Source organism: Aethalodelphis obliquidens, unplaced genomic scaffold (assembly GCF_003676395.1).
Source record: "Aethalodelphis obliquidens isolate GAN/ISIS:26980383/991018 unplaced genomic scaffold, ASM367639v1 scaffold23, whole genome shotgun sequence".
Lineage (NCBI taxonomy): Eukaryota > Metazoa > Chordata > Mammalia > Artiodactyla > Delphinidae > Aethalodelphis > Aethalodelphis obliquidens.
Window position 1 is genome coordinate 18,707,222 of NW_020837967.1, and position 20,384 is coordinate 18,727,605.

Sequence of the window (20,384 nt, forward strand, 5' to 3'; positions counted from 1 at the left end):
GCTGACAGCCAATGATGTAATCACTTATGCCTACGTAAGGAAGCCTCCGTAAAAAATCAAAAGGATGGGGTTCTGAGAGCTTCTGGGTTGGTGAACACATGGAGCTGCCGCAACAGTGGTGCCTGGAGAGGACATGGAACCTCCCAGCCCCTTCCCACTGCCCTGCGCTGTGCATCTCTTCCGTCTGGCCGTTCCTGAGTTACAGCCTCTCGTAATAAACTGGTGATCCGGTAAGTAAAATGTTTCTCTGAGTTCTGTGAGCTGCTCTAGCAAAGTACTCGAACCTGAGAAGGTTGTAGCAACCTCTGATTTATAGCCAGTTGGTCAGAAGCATAGATGGCAACCTGGACTCGTGCCTGGAGTCGGAGTGGTAGTCACCTAGGACTGAGTCCCTCGCCTGTGGGATCTGATGCTGTCTGGGTAGGCACTGTGGGAACGGAGCTGAATTGTAGGACACCCAGCTGGTGTCCCGAGAATCGCTTGTTGGTGTGGGATCCCCTCCCCACATTGGATTTGGTACTAGAACTCATTCAGTCCCATAACATCTGTTAAAATTCTACCAAGAGAATATTCTGAGAAATATACTAACACTTTGGGGAAACCCTGGCCTATGGAATCAATTTGGAATTCCTTACTCTGGTTTCCAAGGTTTTTGACCACCTGGCTGCAAGCTTCATTTCCTCCCATGCCTCTATATATACAGTCAGCCAGGGGATTGGTTCCAGGACCCCCACGGATACCCAAATCCTCAGATGCTCAAGTCCCCTATATAAAATGGCCTAGTATTTGCATATAACTCATCTAATACAATTAATACCTAATACAATGTAAATAGTTGCCAGGCATGGGGCAAATTCAAGTTTTGCTTTTTGGAACTTTCTGGAATTTTTTTTCCCCGACTATTTTCTACTGGTGGTTAGAGGAACTGCGTATCCAGAGCCCCTGGAGCTTGTCCTGCCTCTGCAGTTGTGCTGGGTTGATGTCCTGCCTCCTCAACTACCCCCTAAAAGCAGTAACCAGGTGCTAGGTACTTTTAGTCCCCTTTCCTGGTGCAGGGCCCTCCGAGGTAGGGGCCTGGTAAATAGCTGTCGGTTTGCTGAGTGTCTTGGGATTTGTGGGTTTGGTTTCTTCTCAGCTGGTGCTTCCCCACCTCCTGGACATCCTGTTTGGGTCACCCTGGAGGGCGGAGTGCCGGTCAGGGCTGCTGGGTGGCTAACATGACTGTCTAGGGCAACCATGGAAGGGACGGAGGGGAGGTCCGGGGGGAGGAACACAGCCGCCGAGAGGGTCTTGGGAGGGAGTGACCGGCTGAGTATGTGGCCCAAGGAGGTGAGAGTTCTGGGGTTAGTCCCTGCCCAGACTCTAGGGGCCTCAATCCAGCAGCCAAAAAAGAGGGGGCTGGGTCTGAACTTTTCCCTACGCTTGTCCCGCCTCCACCAGTCACTGGGGGGAACTGGCACTTCCGGTTGCTTCTGTACTGCCTTCCCGTTCTCTCCAATGAGAATGCAAGGGGCAGTGATGCTATCACAGGGAAAGCTTTGAATCTGCTCTGACGCACTAAGGGAGCGACTTCACGTTGTTATCCGTAGTCACAAGTTACTGGTCATCCATGTCGTGCTCTGAGGTTGGGGCCTTGCCATACTGCCCAGGTCTCCTAGGACTGTGGCTTCCAAACTTTCCTGTGCGTCTGGTTGGCCTGTAGGCCGTGTTCAAAGGCACCGGGCCTCACCCAGGAGCTGCTAGGTCAGCAGGTCCGGGGCGGAGCTGGAGGTTTTGCATCGCTAACAAGTTCCCAGGTGGTGCTGATGCTGCCGGTCTGGGGAATCACACTCCGAGAACAATTGATTTGGGGCATCACGCCCTTCCGGCTTCCCCAGCCCTGCCACCTGCTGCAAATGTCTCCCCACCGAAGTGAGGGGCTTTCAGTGGCTTTCATTATGCTGGGGATAGTCTGACCTCCATTTCAGTCTGTCTCCTCTAATTCTTTTGGTGGACGGATGGACAGTGGAGAGGGGGAGGAAATTAGGGATAAAAAGATAGCCGAGGGCTTCCCTGGTGGCGCAGTGGTTGAGAGTCCGCCTGCCGATGCAGGGGACACGGGTTCGTGCCCCGGTCCGGGAAGATCCCACATGCTGCGGAGCGGCTGGGCCTGTGAGCCATGGCCACTGAGCCTGCGCGTCCGGAGCCTGTGCTCCGCAACGGGAGAGGCCACAACAGTGAGAGGCCCGCGTACCAAAAAAAAAAAAAAAAAAAAAGCCGAGCTTAGTAAATGGTAGAGCCAGTATTTAAACCGTGGTCATTCTGATTACAAAACTCCCTCTGTGGACCACTTTGCTATGTGCTTTTGGAAACCTTTTAACAAAGAACCTGTTGTCAGGTTAAGACACTAGCTACTTCCCCGGCTCTTTCTGACAGTGTGTTGGGGATATTTCAAACGAGATGATTCAATGAAAACACTTAAAACAAGGCCTGACATAGAACAAACATCCAAGACATGTACACAGACGTACGTCCTGTAGCACAGAGATTAGAATCATAGGCTCTAGGTCAGAATGCCTGCGTTTGAATCCTGGCTCTGCCACTTATTAGCTCTTTGGGCAAGTTAGTTAAGCTCTCTGTAACCCAGTCTCCGCATCTGTAAAATGGGGAGGATAATAGTAGTACTTCCAGGCTTAGAACGGAGATCCACTGAATTCTTATCTGTAAAATACTTAGGACAGTGTTATCATTTCTGGTTCAATGCTTTTGTGCAAACTGAAGTATAAAGGGCATGGTAAAGGCAACTCAGACAGGCCTGGACTTTCAGTGGGGTTATTCTGAACACTTTACTGAATGTCTAGATGAATGCGACCTGGAGTCACACTCCCTGGACTCAAGTCTTGGCTAAAAACGACTCCTTAGTGAACTGGAACAAACAGCCTCACGTTTTTCATCTGTTCAATTGGGATAACCGCAGTAGTTCCTTCACAGGATGGCTTTGTGGACTACATGAATTAAACTGGACTTTAAAGCATGAGAACAGTGCCTGGCCTGGACTCTGTGTCCAATACGTGTCGGCTGGTATTCACAGAGAGTGGGCAGTACTTGTGGGCCTGACAGCCTTCAGTCTGTTTTCCAAAGCACGTCTCCGGTTAGGTCCCTGTCACCTTGCACAGAGGGATAAGCATGTGAGTGAAGACTGTCATAGTCTTGCTGCCTGTGTCTCAGTTTCATTTGTTATAGGAACCCACCCGTTTTCTTTTTCCTAGGTAGCCATTCTCCCCAAATCCCAAAGGCCCTGGCGGAATTGTTTTTTGAACTGATGTGTCAAATGCACTTAGACCTCAGATGGGTTTCTTATCTTGCAGCTAATACATTTTTTATAAATCATCAGCTCTGGTTTCCTTTCAAGCTGCAGAGAGGATATCCTTTTCCTGTTAAGCTGCAGAATGATTTTTCCCCCCTTCAAAGTAAAGCATTAACTTCCAGAGCCCTGTAAATCAGTTCAAATGTACATATTATTAGAGTAACAAGCTGAAGTTTTTGGAGCTTAGATGATACTCTGGAAGCCTGTATTACAAGACTTTACATCGATATTTCAGGCATTCCTAACAGTATCCAAACAGTGCGCATGACATACAAATACAAAGACCACTGAGCCTTTTCTTCCTTTACCTTTATTTTTTTCATTTTAGAAAATGATAAGTGTTCATTTTAGAAAACTTACACAAATAATTTTTTAAAATCACATATTATTCTACCACCCAGAGCTAACAACTCTTAACAACTTCTATTCTTTTTTTCTGTGCATGTGTATAAATATTTCTTTTACTGAATGTGATCAGGCCAATGGGTGATACATCGTCTATAACTTTTTAAAGGTGTAGGAGGTTGTTGATGTCGGTATAGTCTGGACATGCTGCAATTTGTCTGTAGTTACACACAATGACCATTAAACTAACTTTTTTTTTTTTTTTTTTTTTTTTTTTTTTGGCGGTACGCGGGCCTCTCACTGTTGTGGCCTCTCCCTTTGCGGAGCACAGGCTCCGGACGCGCAGGCTCAGCGGCCATGGCTCACGGGCCCAGCCGCTCCGCGGCATGTGGGATCCTCCCGGACCGGGGCATGAACCCGTGTCCCCTGCATCGGCAGGCGGACTCTCAACCACTGCGCCACCAGGGAAGCCCCATTAAACTAACTTTATAAAAATAAATGAGTTTCTGAAATTAAAAAAGTATGATCAGAGGGGCCTGCGTGTCCGGAGCCTGTGCGCCACAAAGGGAGAGACCACAACAGTGAGAGGCCCGCGTACCGCCAAAAAAAAAAAAAAAAAGTATGATCAGGCTGAACATGCTATTTAATAGCAAATATATTGTGAACATTTCTCCATGCTATAAACATTTTTTTACATTACTAAAATGTTTAAAAAATAACTTCTCTTTTCATTGCAAAAGCAACACATATTCATTACAGGAAAATTAATTGAGGTAAAAAACAGGAAGAAAAATTTAAAGTACCCATAATCTCACTATTCACACGTAGCCATCAATAGTTGGGTGCATGTCCTCTTAGACTTTTTTTTGAGTTCAATTATTAAAAAAAACCAAAAGATCCTAAAGTACCTATTGTTCTGTGACCTGCCTTTTTCAATCAATTGACTGGTGATCTCTGTGTACACCACTGAAAATGGCTGTGCGGTATCCTTTTTTTTTATTTTCTTGAAGTATAGTTGTGTTAATTTCTGCTGTACAGCAAAGTGATTCAGTTATACACACACACATATATATATATGCATTCTTTTCCATATTCTTTCCATTATGGTTTATCACAGGATATTGAATATAGTTCCCTGTGCTATACAGTACGACTTGTTGTTCATCCATTCTACGTATAATAGTTTGCATCTGCTAATCCCAAACTCCCAGTCCATCCCTTCCCCACCTCTCTCCCCCTTGGCAACCACAAGTCTGTTCTCTATGTCCGTGATTCTGCTTCTGATTTGTATATAAGTTCATTTGTATCATATTTTAGATTTCACATATAAATGATATCATATGGTATTTGTCTTTCTCTTTTTGACTGACTTGGTATGGTATTCTCTAGGTCCATCCATGTTGCTGCAAATGGCATTATTTCATTCTTTTTTATGACTGAGTAGTATTCCATTGTATGTATTACCACATCTTCTTTACCCATTCATCTGCCGATGGACGTTTAGGTTGCTTCCATGTCTTTGCTATTGTGAATAGTGCTGCTATGAACGTAGGGGGTGCGTGTATCTTTTTGAGTTATAGTTTTGTCTGGGTATATGCCCAGGAGTGGGATTGCTGGATCATATGGCAACTCTTTTTAGTTTTTTGAGGAAACTCCATACTGTTTCCCATAGTGGCTGCACCAATTTACATTCCCACCAACCATATAGGAGGGTTCCCTTTTCTCCACACCCTCTCCAGCATTTGTTGTTTGTAGATTTTCTGATGATGCCCATTCTGACTGGTGTGAGGTGGTACCTCATTGTAGTTTTGATTTGCATTTCTCTAATAATTAGTGATGTTGAGCAGCTTTTCATGTGCGTGTTGGCCAACTGTATGTCTTTGGAGAAATGTCTATTTAGGTCTTCTTCCCATTTTTCAGTTGGGTTGTTTTCTTGTTGTTGAGTTGTATTTTGCAAATTAAGCCCTCATTTGTCACATCATCTGCAAATATTTTCTCCCATTTCGTAGGTTGTCTTTTCATTTTGTTTATGGTTCCTTTTGCTGTGCAAAAGCTTGCAAGTTTGATTAGGTCCCATTTGTTTATTTTCGCCTCTATTTCTACTGCCTTGGGAGACTGACCTAAGAAAACATTGGTATGATTTATGTCAGAGAATGTTTTGCCTGTGTTCTCTTCTAGGAGTTTTATGGTGTTGTGTCTTATATTTAAGTCTTAATTCAGAAAATGGCTGTACAGTATTCTGATTTAAGGATGTATTATGGTTTAAACTATTGTTGACATGTAAATCATTTTAATTTTTAAAAATATTAAACAATGTGGTGATGAACACCCTGTAGCTTGATCTTTGGACAAATCTTTATTTCTTCCAGATAAATTCCTTCAAGTAAAGTTGCTGGGTCAAAAGGTTTAAACAAATTTAAGATTTATTGGCAAGCTGCCCTCAGAAATATTGTACCAGTTAACATGCCTATTAGTAGTAACTAACAGTTCCCTTCATCATAAAAAAACACTGGTGCTACCTTTCTTTCAATATTTTCCAACTGAATAACTGAAATTTTCTTACGTGTTTTAATTTGCATTTCTTGGTTTAATTTTGGCATTTTAATGTTTATTGGACATTCGATTTGTAAGAGTTGGATATATGATAGGTATCTTCTTTCTTAAAAGATTTATCCTGCAAATGTTTTTCTCATTTTGTCACTTGCTGTTTACCTTTGTAAAACTTTTGAAGTATGATTTAAAAATTTTAATTAATTTTTACTTGATCATTTCTTCCTATGGCATCATGTTTGGGAAATCCTTTCTCTCCTCAAGCTTATATAAATATTAATTACAAAATTGCTAGTATTTTTATATAATTTATATAATATATAAAATTTATATATTATATAATATAAAAATTTATATAATATATAATTTTATTATTTTCTAGCATTTTTATTATTTAAATCCTTGAAATATCTGGAATTAATTGTCACACAGAGAGTAAGGTAAGAGGGTCCAACTTAACTATAATTTTTTAACAGCTTTATTGAGCTATAATTCACATACTATAAAACTTGCCCTTTTAAATTATACAAGTCAGTGGTTTTTAATATATTCAGAGTTGCACAGCCATCACCACTATCTGATTTTAGAACACAGTTGTCATTCCAAAGGGAAACCCTGCACCCATTAGCAGTCACTTCCCATTACCGCTCCCCATCCCGGCCCTGGGCAACCGCTAATTACTTTCTGTCTCTATGGACTTGCCTAATCTGGACGTTTCATATAAATGGAATCATAGTATATGTGGCCTTTGTATCTAGTTTCTTTCACTTAGCATAATGTTCTCACGGTTCATCCATGTTAGCATGTATCAGTACTTCATTTTCTTTAATTGCTGAATAATATTCCACTGCATGGATATACCACATTTTGTTTATCCATTCCTCAGTTGATGGGCACTCAAGTTTCCAACTTTTGGCTACTATGAATAAGGCTGCTCTGAACATTTGTGTACAAGTCTTTGTGAGCTCAGATGTTTTCAGTTCTCTTGAAGTTCCCCTCCACTCTTATTCCCCTTCCCATAGTCTTCATTACAGATTTAGGCTGGTGAGCCAGCTTTAACCACATGGATGAGGATGTCTCCCAGGGGTGGCAGAACCATAAGGTGGATGTAACTGGGTTTCCAGATGACCACATGGAGCAGAGCTGCCTGCCACCGCCCTGGACCACCCACCCACTACTAGGCTGTTATGAGTTCTTCTACCGGAATGTGCAGTTGGTCCACCACGTCATTGAACCAATTTAGGATGCTTGAATTTCCTTTGTAAGATTGAGTTTTTGCTCCATATTCACATCCAGGGCCCTCCACGTTTTGAATCTGGGTGGCACCTTGGTGGAGAGTATGCACACCTGGAGTTCAGGAGAGCTCGTTTCCGATCAGCTCTTTTTTTTTTTTTTTTTTTTTTGCGGTACGCGGGCCTCTCACTGCTGTGGCCTCTCCCGTTGCGGAGCACAGGCTCCAGACGCGCAGGCTCAGCGGCCATGGCTCACGGGCCCAGCCTCTCCGTGGCACGTGGGATCTTCCCGGGCTGGGGCACGAATCCATGTCCCTTGCATCGGCAGGCGGACTCTCAACCACTGCGCCACCAGGGAAGCCCCAGCTCTTCTTTCTAACACACTCACAATCAGCTTCATTTTTGGAAGGCGTTTTAAAGGAATTAGCTGAAGGAGCTTAGTTTCAAAGTTTAGGTTTAAAATGTCCTTCAATTTCTCAGCATTAACAGATAAAAGTGGCAAAAAAGTAAAACGCAATTAAAAAGGCCCTTAAGTGTCGAGTCTGTTTGGAACATCAGTGTGTGTAAAGCACAGTGTGCTGTGGGTTATCCCACATGGGAGCCATTTCTAGATTGGTCTTCTGTTAGGACTCTTGACATTTGTTTAATTTCACTGATAACAAAACGGAAATAAATAATAAACACATATATATATATATATTTTAGGGGAAATGATCAATAGCGTGCTTTGAGAGGTCACAAAATGCAAAAGGAGTTGGTTTGTGTAAATTCAAAGCTTTGCTCCGAATCATTAGAGTTACCGGATTCTCATGGAATGCACCCAGTATCTCTCTGGCAGATTTATGGACACGGTTTCGCCAACATTTCTGAGGAGTGTCGACATAGGGACAAAGGAGGTCCACGTGATCTAAGGCTACGAGACACGGAAGAGGGAGAGGGTAATGTCTGTCCTAGTTCACCTCTGCTGGGCACGATGGGGAGTCGGGGCTCCTAAAAACATGTTTTCCCCAAGGAAACATCTTTAATCTTTAAGTGGCCTTAAAGATAAGATCCCTGACATCACGATGCTTAGATTCCAGAGAAAAACCAGATAGTAAACACATAAATAAGCAAAGAGGGGCTTCCCTGGTGGCGCAGTGGTTGAGAGTCCGCCTGCCGATGCAGGGGACACGGGTTCGCCCCGGTCCAGGAAGATCCCACATGCCGCGGAGCGGCTGGGCCCGTGAGCCATGGCCGCTGAGCCTGCGCGTCCGGAGCCTGTGCTCCGCAACGGGAGAGGCCGCAACAGTGAGAGGCCCATGTACCGAAAAAAAAAAAAAAAAAGACAATTTCAGAGTGTGGTAAGTGACCCGAAGGGACGAAAAGACTGTGGCTTGATGGAGACTGGGGGCTACGTGTGAGCTCTGTGATGATGCCGTTTAGTTCACATTTGAATTATGCAGAATGAATGGGGCTTCAAATCTTGATCGACTCTAGCTTGGGACAAAGCTACCCAGTTTCAGTTCCCTCCTCTCGTTCAGGAACTCAACAGGCCTTATGTTGCTGGTGTTTCCCCGGGGCTCACAGCTGTGCATCTGGACCCGAGAACAGTACCAGGCAGACCCAGAATGTTCAGTGACCACTCGGTGAAGGAAGGGATGGAGGAGCCCGTGTGCACCTGAACTTGTCCGTCATCTTTCTCCAAGTCGCCCCTCCCCGCCGTCTTCCCAGTCTCGGGAGCGCCAATAACACCAGCACGATTCTCCAGCCAGAGACCTGGGTGTCGGCTTCCACACCTCCTCCCTCCTCCACCCCGAGCTAGTGCATCTCCAAGTCTTGTTGGTCCTCCTGTGCTTCAGCACGTGGGGCTTTGTCCTCTTGGGTCCTCTTCATTCATCTCTAGCTATTCCCTCGGCTTCTTAATGGGCACTCCCTGCTCTAGGCTGGGCCCCCTCCAGTTAACGTCCCAGACTTCAGCCAGACCGATCAAGAGAGCCTATGACTCTGATTGGACCTCTTACTCAGAATGCTTCAGCGGCCCCTACGCGCTCCCAGCTTCTCGGGATGGTCCATAAGGCCTGGCGTGGATAGCACCAGGCCGACAGACCTCCCCAGCGTCAGCCCTCGTCCCTTGCATCACAACCCCGGCTGTGCTAAACCAACACAGCATCTACCGACAGTGGGTGTTCAGTAAATGCTTGAGCTGGACTCGGGGTGCAGCTGGGAAATGAGTCACCCGCCGTCCCCCTGTCACTTGGTTTTAAGGCTGGGCCTGTAGGAGGGGAAACAACTGAGGCAGGTGTGTGCGCTCTTATTCTACGAGAATGCAAATGGTGCCCCTTCTGCGGGTAAGACTGGGTCCCCTCCCACTGGATGAGAAAAGCCCTTCAGGGTGTTAGCCAGGCGACATACGAGGCACAGATCCTTGCCAGCGAGTGGGAGCAAGGGCATCCCGGGGGCCTGGGGCCAAATCATGAGATGTGGCAATAATACAATAATACAAATAATTTCCCTGCACCAAGGGCCGCACCAAGCCCCGGGGGGATTACAGCAGGAGGGGCAGGCTGGTGCCAGGCCCCCAGCTTCCAAGGGCTGCGCGTGCGTGGAAGACTCTAGCTGGCAGTAGTTTAGATTTTCTCTCTTTGCAAGCAGTTCACCCTGTCACCTTCTCTCCTGCAGTCCGGCTGCTTTCTCACCCGCGACTACTGCACTCCCCCCAGCTGTAGACTGGCTCAGCGCCAATGCCTCCACAGAAGGAGGGCCCAAGACGCAGACCCCGAGCCAAAGCCCCGACAGAGCTGGCCGGCCAGCCCGGGGTGCCTTTGGAGGCAGGAGGGGGCAAGTCCCCACGAGGAGTAGCGCCCCCCTGTGTTCAGAGAGGAGAATAAAGCAATTAGGTTTGAACAGCCACTTTGCGTTAGAGAAGATTGATTTGCCCTTCTGATGTGTTGTTTCCATAGAAGCAGGGCTTAGCCTTTTAAGTGAAGCTTAATTCGGTTAAAATTAGGCTTCAAGCATATCACTACTTCTCAAGTGTTACTGTGGGACCTGCCACTGATCTAACTTCCAGGCGGAGCCTGTGACTTAATGCATTCCAAGACACTCTTTCTGGTGGCAATCTGGTTCGTTGGTTTAATTTTTAAAATTAACTTCATACGGAGAGAAAACTTTCTGCATAAGATCACCAGAGTACTAATAAATGCCTTTTAATTAATGGCTGGCATTGTCTCCACTTCATAAAGGCAGGAGGGCCGGCACACAGGCAGGAGACAGGCGCGTTCCATTAAAGTAATTTATTGTATTCTTCCAGAACAGACATAAAGGGCGTCTTGGAAATTGATATCACAGCACGTGTTATACACCATTTTCACAACTAGCCTTGTGTTGAATATTTTTTAAAGAACATAGTAATCTTAAAAAAATCTAAATATTTACATATTAATAAAACATACATACAGAAGATTGAGACCTTATCCATAGGTATGGAATAATTCTTTTTTTTTTTTTTGCTAAGAAAACCTATAAAAAGGATTTCTGAATAAAGTCTGAACAGTAGTCGCAGTTAAGTAAACACAGTTTTAATTTATAAAATATGATTTTACGGTTGCAGTTTTATGCTGTGTATTTCCAATCTGTGAATCCATTGCACATATCCGAGAGCCGAACAATCCCCACCCACCCCTCAAGTCGTGAAAAATTCAAGCTCTCGCCCAGTCTTGGCAGGAAGTGCTTTGAAGGTTCATGGTGTATATTTAACAGATTCCACAGCTGTAAGGTAAATGTTTCTACTTTTATTTGCAATGTATTCATCTTACTGTAACAGAGGTGAAAGGTCACTAATTAATCTTTTCAATTCCCTTGAGAAAGGCTTCCTTCTGAGAGGCAGAAGACAACTTTTACAACATATCTTGCAGAAAAACAAAAGCCTGGGTTCACAATACTTCATTAGACTCCTTGACGAACAGAGAGGCTGGTGTCAGGGAAGGGGTTACTAACTGGCCTGAAATCGAAAAGGCTAGGTAAACCTGTGATGGAAACCATTGATCTGAACCTTCCTTGAGGCTCCGAAAAGAAGATAAAAGACACACGTGTATGAGATGTAGCTGTCTAGCAGGTGGATTGATTCCATAAGCCACGCCTAGACCAGCTTTGTCACATCACAGGAATGCCTCCTATGGTCTTGGGTTGATTAGCTGGTCTTTAGTGGGTACTGCCTCCCCCTAGAGCTCCCCTCCTAGCCCAGGGTTAGCTGCCCCGAGTGACGTGATGGTACAGGTACCTGGGATGGGGTAGTCAGGAACTGAGGTTCCCAGCTTGGCTAGCCCATTGATGGCTTGTTGCCCGGCGCTGGGCATCCGTGATCCTCATTCCTCCTCAGCTGCCTCACCACAAACCGAGGGAGTGGGACTAACGGTAACTCTGAGCTCTTACACTCTCCGATTTGATAAAATAAGTGCCAGGGACGTGTGTTAAATGGTAGCACAGCGTTTCCCCTCCCCACGCCCCGGGGGTCTGGTGTTTCTACTGTCCAAAGCTCTTTCAAGCCAACTTTTGGCCTTTGGGTCAAGTGCCAAAACTTCACGGTAATTTGCTTTATACAATAAACGAAGTGTAAATGCAATGCCTCCAAATAAACAGGCATTTTGAATTCACCACCTTACTAGAGAAAGGAATCTGGAGGCAAATATCTCTGTGAAACAAATACCCACATGCCCAAAATATTTCTTTAAAATGAATCCACATTTTCACTCGTTGGTTTCATATAAAGCGGGGGGCACGTGTACCAGAGCCACGTGAAGTATATAAGATCAAGTACATTTGTGGCCAGTTGCCACATGATGCCACAACCCTGGACCACTCAGCTAAAACCATCTGTTAAAATAGTTGTCAGGTGTCATGTGGATAGCTGGTTACTTTGAGCTTCTCACCTTTTAATTAGTTATTTTGTCACTGTGTTGACACAGCCTACGCGAAAGATTTTTCTTTCCTAAGAATTTACGTATCGTTTGCACTTATCAGTGACAAATGATTATTCTGGGGAGAAGATGATGCCACAAATGATTTCATCTAATAGATCAGAGCTGTCCTGTCTCCCAAAACAACTTTTCCATCTTCTAAGCTGTTGAAGATTCTAATTAAGTTTGGCCTTCAACACTGCTTCCTTGGTCCGGAAAGAGCCATTCTCCTCTATACTGCAACTAAGCAATTTACATTAAAATAAATACGCTTCAAAACTCTATACCATATTCACACTGAAACAGAAAGAAAAAAAAAAAAAAAAAAGCAGGGAAAATAAAACTGCTTCTTTTTCATGGACATTGAACCAACCCAGTGATATGCTGGACATTTAAAGGCTGAGAATTCAACTCTGAAGATGATTTTTAAAAATCTTAGACCAAATTGGGGGCTTGATTATCACACATTACAAAGAAAGAATATGAAAACTATTCAAACGTGACGGGTCAGCTTCACAGAACGCCCACACTTTGCAGTAACCTGAAATGCTAGTGGATCTTTGAGGAAATTCCAATGGAGGAGATGCGTGCGCTAAGAAGTGTCGCTAAAGGGAAGTCTAGGCAGTGAAAGCTGTCTCTGTGTCTTCCGTGTTTTCTCTCCTGGTGTCAAATATGTGACCTACAACAGAGACAAGAAAGTGAAGGGGGGCCGCTTCTCTAAGGAAGGGTTGTACGCTTGTCTAGGACACGGCCAGACGCAGGACCTCATTGGTAAGGTGTCTGTGTTTCACCTCTAAATCAGTATTTTTTAGCCAAGGCTTTAGGTGTGCCGAATGAGTAATTTTAGTCATTAGAAATCTGTAATGATGATTTTTACAGGAAAACCCATGAATGTGGGTTCCTATTAGAGTCTGTTCATATCTATCATCCAGGAGTAGAAAGTGGCTAAATAAAATACAATATGGCCTGTAAGATGGAATATAGTGCAGCTATTAAAATAATGTGTGTGGAGATTTGTAATAAAATGGGAAACGCTTGTTAGGTGGTAAAACCAAACAGAAGAAAACTTTAGGAAACAAAATTGGATGGATTTGACCTCCATTATATAAATTAAAAAAATATAGAGAAAAGTCTGGGAAAAAACACCCAACGATAATGGTTGTCTCTGGGTGGTAAAAGTAATTTGCATTTTCTTCCTTACACTTTTCTGTATTAATTTCTAAAATGTGTGCAAAAGAAGGCCAATTTATGAGCAAAAAATGCTAAGCCTAGGTGCGCTCTGCACTGTTCTATTTCAAATCCAGAAGCCTCCTTTAAATTTCAGTACTGTTTTGATTTTATTCTCTGTACTCTTTCCCCCCCAAAATTGTTCCCTTATGGTGGTTTTTCTCCTTTATCAGAGCTCTGTCTCCACCCCTGGGCTGTAGTAGCCTCTGCCTCTGGTCTGAGGGTGGGATTTGTTCACCAGAACCTAACTCAGTGCTGACTCCTGGCATCGCTCAAAAACGCTTACTGACAGGGTCGAGGGAAAAGAAATTAAGAAAATATGTTTTTCCACTCGAAAAATCTGTATCCATTTTTGTTAAAGCTAGACAAACAGAAGTTTGCTTAAGTGTTAACGGACTGAGATAAATGTCATCTGACACCTGACTGTAACCGTGGCCTGGTCGGTTCTGGTTCATCGAAACACTTGGGGATTTATTCCCCCGTCCCACCCCTTCCCAACACGCATGAATTTGGGAGGAGAAAAAAGACCTTAATAAGGTAATAAAGGCACTGTTAAATCTTTAAAAAGGACCAACGGTTGCCAGCTCAGACGGACCAGATGAGGAAGGTCTGGCCAGTGAGTCTCCAATCCAGGGAAGAAGCTGCATGGACGAGAAAGGTGGAGCTCATCCCTCGGACGGTCTCATTAAGGAGACACGTAAAAGGGGGGAGGACTAAGTCGTGGTGCTGTGTTCAGAGAAGCCCCAGACTGGGCTTTTATGTGAGGGGCACTCCAGAGACATGCCAGTCTAATCAAGATTGTTTAATTCCATTACTGCAAAATTTGGGCACCAATCCGTGACGTCTCTTCCCATTTTCCAGGTGATAAGTGGTATTATTTATCATGCTGTTTAGTGATTTGTATCAAATATCTATCAGGAGTCTAGTGAAAAAAACTGCAGGAGGGGTCCTACTATTTTCCTCCTTAGGGCCTCACGGCCTTGGGTAGGGTCTTCTTGGGAAGAACCTGAGAGCTGAAGCTGCAGCGGACTTCAGGCTGACTTACGCCAGACACTCTAACTGTGAAGACGGGGTGACACTGAGATGGAATCCTAGAGGGATTAGGACATCCATCACCTCTTAGGATCTTTAGGAAACATGCAGAGAAGGTGTAAGAAAGCTACGCGGTGGACTGGCTGGGAGTTGAGAGGCCTGGGCTCCGGCCAGGCCACCAACCAGCTGTGAGACCTCGAGAAAGTCATTTAGTGTTTCTGGGCCTCAGGCTTTTTTACCTGTAAAATAAAAGGACTGGATAAAAAGAAGGGACGGGACTAGATGATCTCTAACACGCCTTCTTTCTCAGATTCCTGGAAATTCTTTTCACTTCCATGAGGTGGTTCTACCATCCTGTATGTCAATGTTCTCATCTGAAACATCTCTCTGCCTCCATCTTCAGACAGGAAAAGGCAAAGGTATTATTTCAAGGGAGTGGTTTTCCAATAATAATACTTCTTAAAAGCCCACTGTGTCAGATGGTGGCCAGGACGGGCAGTGCAAATGTCCTGGGGTCATGGGGGCTGATGGGGGAGGAACCCTGGAAAGTACAACTAGAACAGCAAGGTGTTCCTCCAGAGGGCCTCCCGAAAGGGCACAGTTTCCTCATTAGTAGCAATGCTTCATGCCTCTACCTGGAGTGGGTGGTCAGAACAAGGTTGATAGGAGTTGTCCTGATACTCAGAGGAGCACAGGTTGGGAAGGAACAATAGAGATCATGCATTTCAGTTCTCTTGGTTCATAAGTGTGGAAACATAGCCAAACAAGAACTCCCCTTTCTATAATTTCTATAATGACTATATACAGTGAGAACGTGATAGAAGCCGGTTGCTCTTGCCCTCTGCAGTCATTTCATTATTTGTCCATCGATCTGTTGCTTAGCTACTCAGTGACAGAGAAAGCACCGTATCATTTGCGTGTCCGAGTTTTCTGGCTGCTCTGAAGTTCGCTAACGTACATTTCTGCTATACCGTGAACTCAGGGTAAGTGCTGTCTGTGAACACGGGCCTCGCCGAGTTCCTACACAGACTCACGACTCCTCTCATCCCTGCTGGACCTAACTTAAAACTTACCACCCCAAATGGAGAGAAAACACTGAGTTGAGCTTTTTCATTTACAGGGTTTTTTTTTGCGGGGGGGGGGGGCGGTGTGTCTGGGTTTGGTTGTTAGAGAACCTTCAGGTATTTTGAGGGAAGTGAATAAAGAGTCTTGAGACCAACTGAGGGTTGGTCACATGGCTCACTGATCAGACACCTGTCCCTCGGGCTCTCGGGTGAGAACCGATGCAGAGGGAGGAGCCCGGGGTCGGAAGGATTACTTGAGAGTCAAATAAGAAGTCGGAATTAAGTCTATGGCTTAACCCTGCAGCAGGTGTGGCAGTGAGATGGTGTATTCAGCTGATCGGGTTACAGCGTGAGGAATGTGCCACCCAGGCTAGATGGATCGAGCACATTCAATCCGTCACTTAAAACACAGTATTCATCGGGTGCCCATTATAGGAAGCGCAATGACACTGCCTCGCAAAGGTTTTTGCGAGGGAGGTGAGTGAGGCCAGAGCGCATGTGAATTTCATCATAAAATGGATGATCCCTGATCTAAACAGAAATGTCATTTCATGTTAAAATATTTTTTTTAATGTCCCAGGGCTTGGGGAGGCAAAACGTTGTGACACTAAGTTCTTAGGACTTGCTGTTCTGAGGTTATCAGGCAGCTTTTCATATTCAATGTGCAAAATCTCTCTGAATGCAGGGCATTGAGCTCCTCTGATTACTAGGGGTTGGGCCTCTTACAGAAGCAGTTTGCTCAAGCATCTGCCTCTCTGATGTTAAAAACATTTTCAATGCAAATATTCTCACGGGCTGTATTTTCCAGCAGGTGATGAAAAGGGAAATGTGTTTTACCTGTTGGGGGTAGAGAAACGCAGTCCAGCCGTTCATCACCGTCAGCTGCCTCTGCTGGTTACAAACATGAAACACAAATGTCATTAGTTTCAGGGAGCTCATTCATTCTGCCGAATAAGGTAATACAATTTAAAAGCTCCAGCGCACATGATAGTTTTCACCTTTCTTTTCCCTTCTCAGCTTCAGCCAGTTCACATTAGAGATTTTAGGACCATGATTTAAATATTTTTAAAATGATGATATAAAATCCATTTTCCTCTATTAACATTTTTTATATCTTAGGAACCTTATTCTATCAGTCATTGATGATTTCAGTTCACTTTCGCTTATTTATATAGGCTTAAGTATCCACCCAGAATCTGGCGTGAATTGTTTAAACAGGATCGTCGAAGGCATGGAGGTCAGGGAATACCTATGGTAGAATTTTACTTGTCATCCTCAGAGCCATTCTAGTGGGGCAGGCTTAGGACAGCTTGGGAACGAACCTTTCTTTGGAGATGACTGGAAATTCAATCTGAAATCGGCATTAATTGAGTCATGAATAAAATCAGAAGGAGTAAGCATTTCTTCAAATGATTTGTCCCTTCTGTGCTTTAAAATGCAAAACTTTGCTCATCTCTGATATATTTCAATCTCCTGAAGAGTTTTCCAAAGGTAGATCCTTCCGTCACAGAAAACCTTCCAGCAAGTACAAAAAGGAAGGTGCCCGTACGTTTCCTGATAAGTGTTGGGCTTGTCAGTTTCCCCAATGTGCTGTGGACAGGCCAGAACACTCCACGGCTGCTGGGATAATTCTGGCCCTGCTCCCTCTGTCCCAGGGCTGCCGCCCCCTTGGAAGTTTCCTGCACATGTGTCCGTGAGGCCAGTCAGGTGAGGGCTGCCCCGTGTAACACGTTGTAATGCTGAGTTGCTGGGAAGCAAACTAATGGTGTGTTCTTGTTTTGACTGCCATGGCTTTAAACGCAATCAGGGTTCAGAGGTGGATGGAGATGTTCAGAGATTTCCCCTGGTTCACCCCTCCACCATCCTGCCCTCAGATTGCCACACGACGGCCGCGGTGAAAGACCCTCACCTGCTAAATCCACCACAAAAACACCGAGACAGAGTAGTCAAGACAAGTTTTGGCTGGAGAGACGCAGCAGCCATGATCCAGCAATCCCACTCCTGGGCAAACACCCTGAGAAAACCATAATTCAAAAAGACACATGCACCCCAATGTTCACTGCAGCACTATTTACAATGGCCAGGTCACGGAAGCAACCTAAATGCCCCTTGACAGACGAATGGATAAAGAAGATGTGGTACATATATACAATGGAATATTACTCAGCATAAAAAGGAATGAAATTGGGTTATTTGTAGAGACACGGATGGACCTAGAGACTGTCATACAGAGTGAAGTAAGTCAGAAAGAGGAAAACAGATATCGCATATTAACGCATGTAGGTGGGATCTAGAAAAATTGTACAGATGAACCGGTTTGCAAGGCAGAAATAGAGACACAGATGTAGAGAACAAATGGTACGAATTGGGAGATTGGGATTGACATATATACACTAGTATGCATAAAATAGATAACTAATTAGAACCTGCTGTATAAAAAAAATAAAATTCAAAACAAAGCGGCAACCACTAAAAATTATGTTGTAGATGAATGTTTAATACTGCATAAAGCATTCCAGTCAAGTGATGGGATAAATGGTAAGGTTAGAATTCTATAAATAGGTTTATGGACAAAACACAGGATATACTAAAATGTTAAGTGTTTCTCTCTGGATGAAAAGCTTATGGGTATTTAAAATTTTGTTCTTTGAGTTTTTACATTTTTCTTATATATTTAAAAAATAACAAACGTTATTTTTATATTTAGAAGATATTATTCTCTTCTGATTGGCTTAAGTGAACTTGAATAGGAAGATGAAGTACACCGTAGTTCTTTCATTGGGATTTATTTATTTATTTTCACTGTTCAAGGTTTATTTATTGTTTTAGTTGGTGTAACACTTAGATAGCTGGCTGCATTATTTCCGACGATTTTTCTTTTTTACATCACATGGCAGTGTACACTATTCTGATACATATAGTACATAAAATAAAATTCTTTAGAACAGTTATGCACGGGACATGCAATACTGGATTTATCGTCAATCCCAGGATGTGATTCATTGGAGAAAAAAAAGTTGGACTAGGCATCTCGGCTAAAGGAACCAGAAGATTTAAAAGATTCTTCAGTAATAATAATAATAAAAGCTATGATAGGCATCACCATTTACTGAATACCACCTCCTGAGCAGTTATTATATGCATTGTGTCAGCTGACCCTTGGCAACCCCTACAAGGCAGGTCTATCTTATGCCCATTTTAAGAAATGAGGCAACGGAGACAAACAGACGTTAAGACGTACCAAGGGTTTGACTCAGGTTAATGCCCGGGCTTGACCTCTTCGCTCGCTATGTATAGTCCAAATATAAATCACAGGCATCACTATAAGCTGCAATTGTAAAACTTCAAGCTTTAGTTCATTTGACACTTTAGTAACTTTCTCTACCTTCCATGAAAAGCAGCTTTTCACTTAGTGATGACAAAAATCAGTTCTGGGTGTAAGTTGATCTTCCCTTTGTAATTCAGCTCTCCTCACTTTAAAAAAAAACAGGCCTGTGCAATTATGTGCTTTACTAAGAACCAAACATACACAACCCCAAATCTGTAAAGGATTATGTATAAATGAGTAGCTGCCCGCTGCACAAACAGGGCCAAGTGTTGTGGATTAAGAACATGACTGTTAACTTAAATGTGATTCTAACATCTGTCTGTAACAACAAGCTCACAATCTTTCTTCTCTGGTGACGGGCAAGTTGTGAAATTCGGGAAAGATGAAGCAAGTCCAATAAAATTTTAATAGCAGTGACAGCTTTACTCTTAGATCCAACACAAATTAAAAAATTGCGATTTTTGCACTGAGGAGATAATCTAATGAAAATGATAAAAATCCACACCAGAAAAGGAATCATTTCAGTTATCGAAAAAAAATGTATTACATGTGGTGAGAGCCCCAAATGAATCTCTATTTGGATTCGCAGAACAACCTTTCAGGTCTGTGACAGGCACTTCCTTTTTCTGGAGGCTTCGCCGGCTGCCTTTAGCAGCGAATTGATTACTTGCCCAGGTAGAGTCTGTACCTTCTTCCAGGAAGTGAGCCAGATATGATGAATAAGACTGAAGCTGTGGAATATCCATGAGACGCCGTATTGTCATTTAGACCGAAAAGGAGACAAAAAAAGAGCAAGCAATAGCACTGACCCCGGCCCCTCAGTTCTCATCCGCATGACGACAGTAACGCGTGCGGCTCCAGTTCCGGTTTGCTGGGATCCCACTTCTGTGCCGCTTGGGGAGAAAGAGGTGGGACAGGATTTGACACAATTGGGAGACGCAGCCTATTTGGCAGGTCACTGTGGGTGTGCTGTCATCTTGCTCCTGTGTGGTTTGTGTGTCAGGGTTAGCTTTGCCCTTCAGCCACCCTCCCCTTCTCAGACGCTGATGGAACCTGCTAGACAGGCTGGGGAAACCTGCCAGGGTGCCAACCACAACTCTCTAGGCAGAGAATCTAAACCCAGTGTCAGAGTGGAAGCATCCTCGATCAAATGAGAGGACGACTCCAGAACAGGGTACCCGATCATCTGAGTGGGTGAGATGCCCCACGGGAGGCCGGGGGGAGACTGCACCCCATTCTGTACCCACAGGCACATGAATTACTAATCCAAACCCTGAGATGGTTAAGAAACGTGCTCACTGGCCAGTCTATTTTGGGGAAAGAGAG

General features: G+C 44.2%; 1 protein-coding gene across 4 annotated transcripts in view; it reads right to left on the reverse strand.

Annotated features, from left to right (window-relative positions):
* Positions 1-12,090: 12,090 nt before the first annotated feature.
* The window catches only part of BEND7 (BEN domain containing 7), a 75,719-nt gene continuing 67,425 nt past the window's right edge, over positions 12,091-20,384 (reverse strand). For 3 of the 4 annotated variants that reach the window (XM_027121907.1, XM_027121905.1, XM_027121909.1), the window contains one exon: positions 16,379-16,621. In XM_027121907.1, the coding sequence (XP_026977708.1) occupies positions 16,470-16,621 (152 nt within the window). In that variant the 3' untranslated portion in view covers positions 16,379-16,469. Of the gene's footprint in view, positions 13,087-16,378; positions 16,622-20,384 lie in introns of those variants that run through there. The other variant, XM_027121906.1, reaches the window with a different exon arrangement.